Source organism: Lepisosteus platostomus, chromosome 14 (genome assembly GCF_059453375.1).
Source record: "Lepisosteus platostomus isolate fLepPlt1 chromosome 14, fLepPlt1.hap1, whole genome shotgun sequence".
Classification (NCBI taxonomy): Eukaryota; Metazoa; Chordata; class Actinopteri; order Semionotiformes; family Lepisosteidae; genus Lepisosteus; species Lepisosteus platostomus.
The window spans coordinates 1,844,673-1,855,638 of record NC_142624.1 but is presented as its reverse complement, the minus strand read 5'-3'; the positions used below and the strand labels follow the sequence as shown (position 1 = coordinate 1,855,638).

General features: G+C 58.7%; 1 protein-coding gene across 3 annotated transcripts; it reads left to right on the top strand.

The window, feature by feature from the left end:
- The first annotated feature begins 563 nt into the window (after nucleotides 1-563).
- Nucleotides 564-9,659, top strand: tefb (TEF transcription factor, PAR bZIP family member b). 3 transcript variants are annotated; one of them, XM_088606370.1, is made up of 5 exons: nucleotides 564-852; nucleotides 5,493-5,903; nucleotides 6,793-7,013; nucleotides 7,316-7,527; nucleotides 7,829-9,659. In XM_088606370.1, the coding sequence occupies exons 1-5, from the start codon at nucleotides 747-749 to the stop codon at nucleotides 7,872-7,874; spliced, it is 996 nt and encodes a 331-aa protein (XP_088462496.1). In that variant the 5' UTR covers nucleotides 564-746; the 3' UTR covers nucleotides 7,875-9,659. The 3 variants fall into 3 exon arrangements, with proteins under 3 accessions (XP_088462496.1, XP_088462497.1, XP_088462495.1); XM_088606369.1 differs by lacking the exon at nucleotides 564-852 and adding an exon at nucleotides 3,626-3,957; XM_088606371.1 differs by lacking the exon at nucleotides 7,829-9,659 and having other exon boundaries at nucleotides 7,316-7,531.
- The last annotated feature ends 1,307 nt before the right edge of the window (nucleotides 9,660-10,966 follow it).

Below are 10,966 nucleotides of genomic sequence, written 5' to 3'. Positions count from 1 at the left end.
CGCGGTGCGTTCAATACTGAGAGCTAATTCACTGGAATGGATGAGTTCATTCAAGACCTCAACAGCAATATCTCAGTCATGGAAGGAGAGCTCAAAGACAGCCCCAGCAGACTAACAAGCCAGCCTTTTATTAGATGGTGTTATTTCCAGATGTCCTGCGTGATGCTGTTTTCTTCGCGCAGATTCTGAAGATAAAAAGTCCAGCCCCCCACCCCAAACTCCTATGAGGTTGAAAGGCTGAGAGTGCGTGTATCTGCGCTGTAGACTTTCATAACTTTCATAACTCGGGGGGACTCGCACGCCACCCGCCGCTCATCCGGCATGGCTCTCGGGCACGCGGTTTGTTTGCAGTTAGATAATCCGACTCCGCCCCCCGCGCCCTCCGATTGGCTCGGCCCCGCCAAGGGGAGGGGCCCACGCCCGCCAATCGCAGGAGGGGGCTCATTACATATTCAGGAGAACACGAAATCCCGCGTCTCCCATTGGCCGCAACCTCTGATTATAACAAGTAGGGGGGCGTGGCGGAGGGCGAGTCCAGTTAAGTAACTTTTCAACTGGGTTTTTTTTTTTTCCACCCGTCCCACTGACGTCGAGGCGGTCTTGTGCGCTGTCTTTCTGCCCAGGAGTCGCACAGCGCCTTGAAGTACTCTACGGACTTTGATTTTAGATGTTTCAAACTTAAAGAGTTCATTGTTTGTTTGTTTTTTTCATAGAAGTAAACTTTTTTTGGGGGAAAGTCTTCAGCCATGTCGACCGCCGGTGAGATCACGATGGGAGTTTCCAGCGACATCCCCGAGGTTTTGAAAGCTTTGATGGAATACCCCTTCTCTATACCCGCAGCCGACGGCGAGGGTGAGTACTTCTGTCGCCCCGGCTGACTGTACTCCAGGCGTGGCGCTCGCTGTAGTGTGGAAACGGGAGGAATGTGGGAGTGGAGCTTCGTGTGGCCTCGGCTGCCGGTCCGGCGTGACTGGAGCCCAGTTCTGTGCAGGAAAAGCAATGGCTGTATCGGGCATCAGGGTGTTGCTCGCTGTTTCTCCTGAGCTCGGGATACTCGGGGGGCTCTGAGAGTGGGAGGGGAGGGGTGGGGGGTGCGCCGGACTGTCACCGTCGGGCGCTGTTGCCTGGATGTCGAGGTCAGAGTTCACTGGGTCACGGGGTGGAGAGGGGTCTTCCCGAGACCCCGGCGGTTCCGGGGAGGACGGGTCGGGTCGGGTCGCTTGCTGCCGTGTTTGCCGAGTGCGCGGTCGGGCAGGGACACGGGTGGTCTCTGAAAGTAAAAGGGAAAGAGAGGTCTGTCCGGGTCCGGCTCTCCCCAGCCGCCTGCGACAGCCTGCGCCCGGGGTCCTGCCCTCTGCTGATGGTGCACGCGTCTTCTCCGGCAAAAAACAAGAGACGTGTTGTTGTTTTTTTTATTTATTTTTGTCGGAGAAACATAGGGTAGGAGCGTCATTTCCCGGCTGTCCGTGGAGCTGGCAGCTCATTTCGCGGTAGCGAGTGCGGAAACGCCGGCAGCTCTCGGACACGCGGGCGCGCTCCCCCACACACACGCGCACGCAAACACACACACACACGTGCACGCGCGCCGGTGCGTGCGAAGCAGGACTGCTGATTCACGGCGCCCGGGTCAGCTGACTGCAGCCGCTCGCACGCACTGGGGCACCAGGCCAGGCGGACCACCCCCCCCCCCCCCCTTTTTATTAAAAAAACAAACATTTTTTTTTATTACACGTATAAAGAATGAACACATAGAAATAGAGCCAGTGGAGCAGAAACAGGTACAAGAGAAAAAAAAACGCCAACAGATAGACAATTAAACCGCCGGAGGTCATGAAGTAAATAATAATAATAATAATTGCTTACACTTCTATAGCGCTTTTCTGGACACTCCACTCAAAGCGCTTTACAGGTAATGGGGATCCCCTCCACCACCACCAATGATGGCATTTACCCAGAATGACTGATAAATGTACTATAAATAAATGCTCTTTTTGCAAGTTTTCTATTAAACAGTACAATAAAATATCAAAATCTTTCAATCTAAGAAAGCACCTGTAACTGCCTGCAAGTCCGTCCAAAACAACTCCGCAAACCTACACCTCACAAATAAACGCGCCCGAGACTCCCTGTCAGCCCCACAAAAAACACACAGCTTTCACACGATGAAAGCTCGCGCTTTCCTTTAGAGAGCGCTCATTGAACTGGCGTCAAACCTCCAGCCCCCCCGGGGCTCGGCCGCAGGGGCTGGTCTGCAGAAGGCGCGTTTGTGAGCATGCCCGGGCGCGCACAGCTCTGGGCAAGCGTCGGTGTGGAACCAGCTGCCCAGCCCTGTTGTCCAATCCGAAGGCTTCTCTCGGGACAGGAGGTTTCGCTGTACACAGAGGGGGGTGGGGGTGTGGAACAAACTGCCCAGCCATGCCGTTGAAGCCGGTTCCCTGGTTTCTTTTTCAAAACGCAGCTGGAGGAGCTCCCCCAGCCAGGACAGGAGGTGTGCTACTTTACACGGAGGGTGGCGGGGGCGGGGAACAAGCTGGCAGCTACAGTACCGACACATAAACACCGAGAACAGGAATAGCGTCTTTTACAGGAATAGCTGCCCTCCCATCATTTGCCATCCCCTCTGCTCTCGTGTGCGAGCCCTCCCCCACGCCGAATTGTGTCTTCCTGCTGGCCAGCAGCTGGGGAGGTGTCCAGACTCCGCCCTCGGGTCGGGTCCTGACTGGAGCCCCGGGGTGCTGGTGTGGAAGATCCCTCCTCGGCCGCGGCCGCTCAGCTGGGAAGATCCCGGCTCCCGGAGGGGGCGCCCGCCGCTTCCCTGTCTCGGCCTAGTTCCTCCCAGCTGGGGTCCCCAGGGAAGACGGGGGGGGGGGTCTCGTTCGCCGCCCCACGGCCACCCCCCAGCGCCTGGGTGAGCTGCAGCGGCCCGCGGGCTGGTGGGACAGCGTCTCTAGCCGCGGCCCCCTCGAGACGTCACAGCCCACGTACCCGATAACCACGTGCCTTCGTGGGCGGTGACAGCTGCGAGGAGGGGGAGCGACAGGAATTACAAATATTTAAAAATAGATATATCTCTCTCTCAGCTCGGTTGAAGCGGACGCTGAAGGCTGTTCGGGGCTTATGGAAGGCGCGCAGTTCAGGGTCGCAAACGCCGTGGCCGTGGTGGGGGAAAACGTCACGGGCCCGCACGTGAGGGGCTCCCGGGCTGCCAGCGGCCGGCACGTGTCGCCCCTCCCCTCCCACCTGAGACAGTAACGTCCTGTATTCAACACGATACCTGTACAGCGCTGTGAGTGGAGTGTCCGGCAAAGCTATATAGGTGTAAAGAGTTATTAATAATGAAACTCAATCCCTGTGCATTACTGTGGAAGGGTACATTAACTAGGAAATTGAGTAAAATTTGTTTGTTTTTTTTAAAAAAAGAAACCACAAGCGCTGGTCTGAGCTCTTGCCTAAACAGGGTATCATTTTCGTGCAAAACAACCGAGAATCCGCCTCTGGCCAATCAGATCCCAGGGCGTGACGTCGCGAACACGCCCACCCATCCCGTTCCCGGATATGACCGCGGTATATGAATATTTATGCGGCCGAAACGCAGGCAGCCAATCCGCTGCCAGCCGTGGAGGGCGCGGGGGCGGGGCTCGCTTATGAATATTAAGCAGCCGCCTCAATCCGGGGAACGAGGTCAAGCGGCTGGTGCGGTGCGGTGTTGTTGTTGTTGTTTTGGCGAAGTATCCCCCCCCCCCCCCCTCCGGTCGAGCGGGCGAGGGTTCGTCCAGCCGATGCCAAAGCACAGCCAGACTCGGCACCCAGGCGCCCCTTCTCCCGCGTCCGTGGCGACTGAGAGAGCGGCGATGCCGGGCGGCGGCTCCAGCGCGGGGCTGCGCGCCTCCATCCCCGTGGTGCTGAAGAAGCTGATGGAGAGCCCGCCGCCGAACCTTCTGGAACGGAGCAGCGGCGGTAAGGGCGCGAGGCCGCCCGCGCGGGGGGGGCCCGAGACGGCCGAATCTGCTCGCGCGCAGCCGGCGGCCGGACGATCGTGATGATGATGATGATAATAATAATTAAAAAAATAAATAAAAGAACAACGCTTGTGCCTGTTGTCCTGGAAAAAGAAGTTTTATTTCGTCAACCTGTAGCTGTTGAGTTAATTTTGTTTTGTTTTTGTTTTTCTACCGTGGTCGGAATCGGGCCGAGTCCTAAACAAATTAAATGACGAGTCCAGTCCCCGGGGGGGGGGGTCGGTATAGCGAATAAACTGTTCAAATCCGGTGCGAATCCCTCGTCAAATCGCGGCGTTAGTATATCTAAAAAAACAGCCCATGAAAACACACACATGGGCGACGTCGGGCCTGGAGGAGCTCGAGCGGTGCTCTTGTTTACTGCCCTGTGCGCGCTCCCGGCGCGTGTGCGCGCATGTCTGGGGGGGGGGTTTGAGACCTGAAATCGCCCCCCCCCCCCCGGAGCCCGCTTGTGCGCTTCAACTCGGTCGGGTCGTGACCCACAAATATAAATCATACACTTTTATAGAGCGCCTTTCAAGTTCCAAGGGAAGAGAATTACAGATTAAGTTGGGCATCAGGCAAGCGTGCTGTTAGAAATAGGAATATGGAGGATATCCAGACACTGACGACTGAAGTCCTTCTTCACAAGAAGGGTTTGAGTCTGGATTTGAAACGGGGAGGGGGGGGGGGTGACTCCCCGATATCCCAGAGCTCTGGGGCGCAGTAGGAGAAGACCCGTCACCCCTGGGGTACGGAGACACGTTTTAGAGCCCAGAGACCCGGGAGTGTGGCGTTTTTATCAGGTCTCACTCCTGGTTGGCCTGGCTTGATTGAATTCATTCTTGGATCAATAACAGGATGATAGGATGTGGTCCCTTTCCCCCGAGAAAATCAGAAGACGCATACACGCACACGCACACCTCCTTAAGGAATTAGGTTTTTCGGCTCTGCGTTTGTCAGAGTCCCAAAACCTATAACCTGTAACTCTGGATAGTCACGCCTGGCGTCTTCGGGTTTTTGGTCTAACCTGAGTTGGCAGTTAAAATAATTAGAATCGGTTGACACACAATAACGGAATGTGTTTTGCAAGGTTTTTGGAATTTGATTATGTAACTGATGACATTTAATGAATGTACTGGAGTGTCCAGTCAGTGTGTGTGTTTGAACCCCCCTCTCTCTCTCAGTGCAGTGTTCATGTACTGGAGTGTCCAGTCAGTGTGTCTGTATGAACCCCTCTCTCTCTCAGTGCAGTGTTCATGTACTGGAGTGTCCAGTCAGTGTGTCTGTATGAACCCCTCTCTCTCTCAGTGCAGTGTTCATGTACTGGAGTGTCCAGTCAGTGTGTCTGTATGAACCCCTCTCTCTCTCAGTGCAGTGTTCATGTACTGGAGTGTCCAGTCAGTGTGTCTGTATGAACCCCTCTCTCTCTCAGTGCAGTGTTCATGTACTGGAGTGTCCAGTTGGTCAGTGTGTCCTTCTTGTCCCCCTCAGAGAAGGACAAAGACAAGCTCTGCGGGGACGATGACGGTGACGGAGTGGGGGTCAGCGCTGCCGCCGGGGGGGTCTCGGCGTCCCTCATGCCGGCCATCTGGGACAAGACGATCCCGTACGACGGGGAGACCTTCCACCTGGAGTACATGGACCTGGACGAGTTCCTGCTGGAGAACGGCATCCCCGCCTCGCTGGAGGAGGAGCTGCAGCGCTCGCTGGCCAAGGCCGGGGGGGACGACGAGGAGGAGGAGGAGGGGGTGAAGGACGGGAAGAAGAAGGTGGGGTCCCGGGGCTCCCCGACCCCGGCCCCGGCCGTGTCCACGGTCACCCTGCTGCCCGCCTCCGAGCTGGAGCACAGCTGCGAGGAGCTGGTCACTACAGGCACGCCCGCGGACTCCCAGGAGGACCCAGGTGAGGGGCGGGCCGAGGTCGCCTGCTGTTGCCGCCCCTGTGGGCGTTTTGTCTAGTGGTAGAGGCGTTGCCCCGCCTGAGGGCTTCCCGAGAGCCGCCAGAAAGCTGCTCACCGACGCGGCCTTGCCCGTGCAAACTACACTTCCCATAAGCCCACTCACCCAGCGACTTCCTGCAGGGCTCCTGCGTCGCGATTCGCTGAGCTGCCCGTCAAGTCGAGAGGTTCCGCCCCTGTGGGCATTTGTTTAGTCAAAGATGCGTGACCCGGTGTAATGGCTTCCTGAGAGCCGGCAGCAACTTCCAGTATACACTGCCTGGCAGGGCACAGGGGTGGACACAGTTACAGACAACTGGCTCATGTAGCTCACAGACGCAGCCTCGCATGTGCAAACTACACTTCCCATAAGCCCACTCACCAGGCGACTTCCTGCAGGGCTTCTGTGTCGCGATTTGCTGAGCTGCCGGTCAGTCGGGACGTCACTCTGGTCCTGCCCAGCCCCTGCTGGTCTTGCCAGCAGGAATAGAGTGTCAAGAGTTGGAGCAAAGCAAGAGGCACGAGGCAGGGTACACCCAGGACAGGACGCAAGTCCATCACGGGACAGACAGACGCAGGCACACACACCAGGGCCAGTTTTCCCAAAGGACAATTAACGTCCCAGCCTGTCTGGGGAGGACTGTGGGAAGAAACAAGAACACAGGGAGAACATGCAAACTCCACACAGACAGCACCCCAGGTCTGGAATTACACCCAGAGCCCCAGGAACTGCGAGGCGACAATGTTGCCCACTGTGCCACCCTGCTGCCCACCTCCCCCTCCCTCCCCAGCCCCAAGCTGCTGCTTTTTTTTCCCTGTTTTTCATTCTGTCTCTGTCTCCCCCCCTCCAAACAGAGGCGCCCCTTGACCCGGAGCGCGAGACGCCCAGCCCCATCGACCCCGACAGCATCGAGGTGGAGGTGAACTTCCAGCCCGACCCCACTGACCTGGTGCTGTCCAGCGTGCCAGGCGGGGAGCTGTTCAACCCGCGGAAGCACCGCTTCTCCGAGGAGGAGCTGAAGCCCCAGCCCATGATCAAGAAGGCCAGGAAGGTGTTCGTCCCCGAGGAGCAGAAGGTGAGGTGGCCGGGTCGGGTCGGGCCGAGCCCTCACGCCCGCGGAGTACGGAGTACGCGGGAGGCGCGTCTTTGCACAGAGGGTGGCGGGAGTGGGGCACAAGCAGCCCAGCCATGTGGCCTCCCTCTGGGGCAACGGCTGGATCCCGGGATCGAGGAATGGGTGGGGTTGGGGGGGAAAAGGTGGATTTAATGGGCCCCTCTGACGTTCCTGGTGCAGAAGTGGGGCCCTGCGGCTCCCGGTGTCCCTGGCTGCGGACTGAAGAGACTCAGTCCCCTCCCTCCCTCCCTCTCCCCCCCCAGGACGAGAAGTACTGGTCGCGGCGCCGGAAGAACAACGTGGCGGCCAAGCGGTCCCGCGACGCGCGGCGCCTGAAGGAGAACCAGATCACGGTGCGCGCCGCCTTCCTGGAGAAGGAGAACGCGGCGCTGCGCGCGGAGGTGGCCGAGCTGCGCAAGGACTGCAGCCGCTGCAGGAGCGTCGTGGCCCGGTACCAGGCCAAGTACGGCCCCCTGTAAGGACCCGCACACCGCCGCGGGGGAGGGACTGGAGCAGCGCACGCGCGCGGCGAGAGACTGATAACGCCAAACACACACACACACACACACACACACACACACACACACACACGCGCGAGCGCACGGGGAGAGAGAGGGTGTCCAAACTTGCCAAGGGAGAGCGAGAGAGACGCGCGTAGACGCAGAGCTCTGCCCGGGGCCTGCGGGTCGCGTCAGGCCCGGGGTTCGGACAGGGCGAGCTCTGCGCCCCTCTGACCCCACTGACCCCTCTGACCCTGTCTCTCTGCTCTGTTGAAGCCTCCTGCTGGACGCGGACGCGGACGCGGACATGGAGGATCTGTAAAGGTTTATTGATTTATTGATTTATTTTCAGTGGGTGAAATAAATAAATAAATGAATAAATGAACGGACCACGGGGGGGGAACCACGCGCCTGGACAGACTCTGGGAGGAAGATGGAGGGAACAAGGAGAGAAAGAGAAGAGACTGATTTTGTTGTTTTTCGCCGTGATGACGGCGCTGCAGGAACTTGTAAATACCCTCTCGGCCTCTGGCCCCATGTCTTCGCACCCCAGGGAGAGAGAGAGCCCCCGTGTGTACAGAGCCACGTCTTCTCCAGGGGATCGCCCCCGTGTGTGTGTGGGGCTGTGTAAATACCCAGGTCTTCTCGAGCTGTACGCTGGCTCCTCTCTCGGGAGGCTCAGTGTGTGGCTGTGTGTGTCAGTACCCACCTGTGTGTGTGTGTGTGTGTGAGAAATTTCTCCTGCTGCCTCCTAGGCGGGAGACGCCCGACCCCTCACGTCCTGCTGAGTTGTGCTTTTCCTAAGGTGGGGTTAAAAGAGCAGGTCCTTACCCGAGAGCAGCGGTCGTCTCGTGTTCCTGAAGACGTGCTTTCTCGGGATCTTCGCATGTGCTCGGCGTTGGTTTCTCTGCATCGTTTCAGAGTCGGGGGACCCTCGCACCCTCGCACCCCTCCTGCCCGTCGGCTCCTCGCTCCGAGGCGCACAGACCCTGAATGAGGAGCCTGCAGTCGTGGCCAGCTCGTTAAGGGCTGGCGGGACCGGACGCTGGCGCGGCGCTGATCCGCACGGCACAACTGGGGCTCTCCCAGAACCAGAACCAGGCCCCTCGGTGGGGGGGGGTTCTGCTCGCTGTGGAGATGGCAGTCCGAGCCCGGGTTCTGGCTGGGAGGCGTGTAGGAGTCGTCAGCCCGATTCCTCGGCCGTCTTGGGCGCGCGGGGAGATGAAGGCCTGTGGGGGAGCCTGTCCTCTCTCGCTCGCCCACACCTCTGCGGTGTTTCCTGAGGCGGCCCCGTCAGGGAACCCACAGTGGGGTCACGGTCAACCTGGGTGTTGGAGGCACACTGGGGCCGTGCTGGGCTCAAAGCCTACCATCCCCCCCCCCTCTCCTGTCGTGTCTCGTCGGTGTGACGTTGGGGGTTGAATTGGGCCGCCCGGGCCCTGCAGAGCCCCGGTCCAGGTCGGCCGGGTCACCCCGCCATCCTGCGTTTGGGAAAAGCCCCGGAAAACGAGGGGCGTTCCGGCCGGGTTCGCGGGATAGGCCGTTTGAACTGGGTCGGGGGCTCCAGTCTGCGCCCTTGAAGGGGGTGAGGCGTCGGGGTCTTTCGGTCTAGATGATCCCCAGAAACTGCCCCTCGGAGCTCATCGCCCGCTTCTGTGTTCAGAAAGAAACGAAGGGGTGACCCCCCCCGACCCCTAATGGACTGGGGCTCTCCAGGCCCTGACCCCCAGCCGGGCTCTCTCTCTCTGCAACGCCCCAGGACTGTCTCACGGACCCCAGGAGCTCCAGAGGTGCACAGAACTGAACTTTCTAAACCACTCCTGTACAGCGTCTCGGTTCGCAATAGCTGTATAAACAGAAAAATATTGTACATTATTACTCTACCCGTTGTGATGGTTGTGGACGTTTGTGTGACGTTTTATTTTGTAATACAGAAAGGTAAGTTTTTATTGAGTTATTTTGGAGTTTTAAGGATTTATCGGCTTGAGTTTTATATGAATCTCTATTTTCTTTCCTTTGTATACTGTACACTCCCTGCAGGGGAAGAGAAGTGCGTTTTCTGTGCTCACTGTGCTGTACAGGTTAATAAAGGCTTAGGCGGCTCGTCTCCCCCTCTCGTGTGGGTTTTTGTGTTGGAAGTGCAGAAAGTGCCCGTCGAGCAGGTATTTCACTAGCGGTCTTAACACCGATCTCCTTTCTCCCAGCGACTCCTGGCGGTCCGAAAAACCGCCTGTAAAGGTTTTTTTTTTTCCCCAACTCATTTAACCGCTGTAGAGCCCTCTGAGAAACGAGCCGATATGATTGACAGCGCCTGCGCAAACAGCCGCTTGAAATGGCCCGGCTGTCCCCGTTAGGAGAGAGACGCAGTGCGGCTCCGGGGCCGGCAGGGGGCGCCCGTGCGCCGTCTTCTCGGTCTTCAGCCTGGTTTGCGTGAGGGTCTCGTTCGGTGAGCTGATGGGTCCTGTGCACAAGGGTGACTTGCATGTGCGCTCCACTCCAAAGACAGAGGACAGAACAGCAGCAGCGCCGCCGCCAAGTTCAATAACAGCTTAAAAAACATCACCGTGAGCCAGTGGCGGGGCTGGAGCTCAGTAATGTGTCTCCGCGTCTGGAGGTACGTGCCTCTGTGCTCCTGTAACGCGTCCCAGAGGGGAGGGATGGGGGAAAAGTGAGGAACCAGGATGACTGTCCTCAGCGATACTCCCCGCCCTGCCGAGACAGCGAGCTGGGAATATCCGGCGCTGGTCTCGGCCGGATGGGGATCCTTCGTGGCTTAATCGGCCCCGTGGGTCGGAGGGTCGTGCTTGTTGACACTGCTGCCCCGTGGGGAGTCCTCCTGTGGGGAGCCGGCGTGGTGCAGAGGCCCTCCCAGTGCCCGCGCTCTCCCGGAGACACGCCAGCCGGGTTTACCGGGCGTGTCTGGACCCTCCCTGTGGGCGAGCGAGAGAGGGAGCTACAGCGCACGCCCAACCCCTCTCTTTACTTTCCTCTCTCCTGAGACCCTTTCTACAGCAATAACGACCGTGAGCCTAAGACGTGAAACCACGTCAAGCGCGGGTTTGAAAGAAAAAACTGCCACCGGCAGCACAGGCCGCCCCTCCCGTCCTCGTGATTCAATTAACTCATTAGGAGGGCGGAGTGGCATGTGGAAGGACCCCACGTGACTCTTCCCGACCTGCTTTTAAAAAAGATGAAGGCGCCCCCCTCCCTTTCAGCCTCACGGTCAGTCCTCCGCCCCCCCCCCCAGGGGCTAATTTGGGCCTCGCTGCCCCGCCGCCGGGGGGGTGGTCTGTCCAGCAGGTGGGGTCAGAGCTCTCCGCTCCTGACCTCCCTCAGTCACGGCGCCGGCTCTGGAGCCTGCGTGACGTCAGCTTCCGGCTCGGCTCTTCGCCCCGGATGGCAGACAACCCTGCT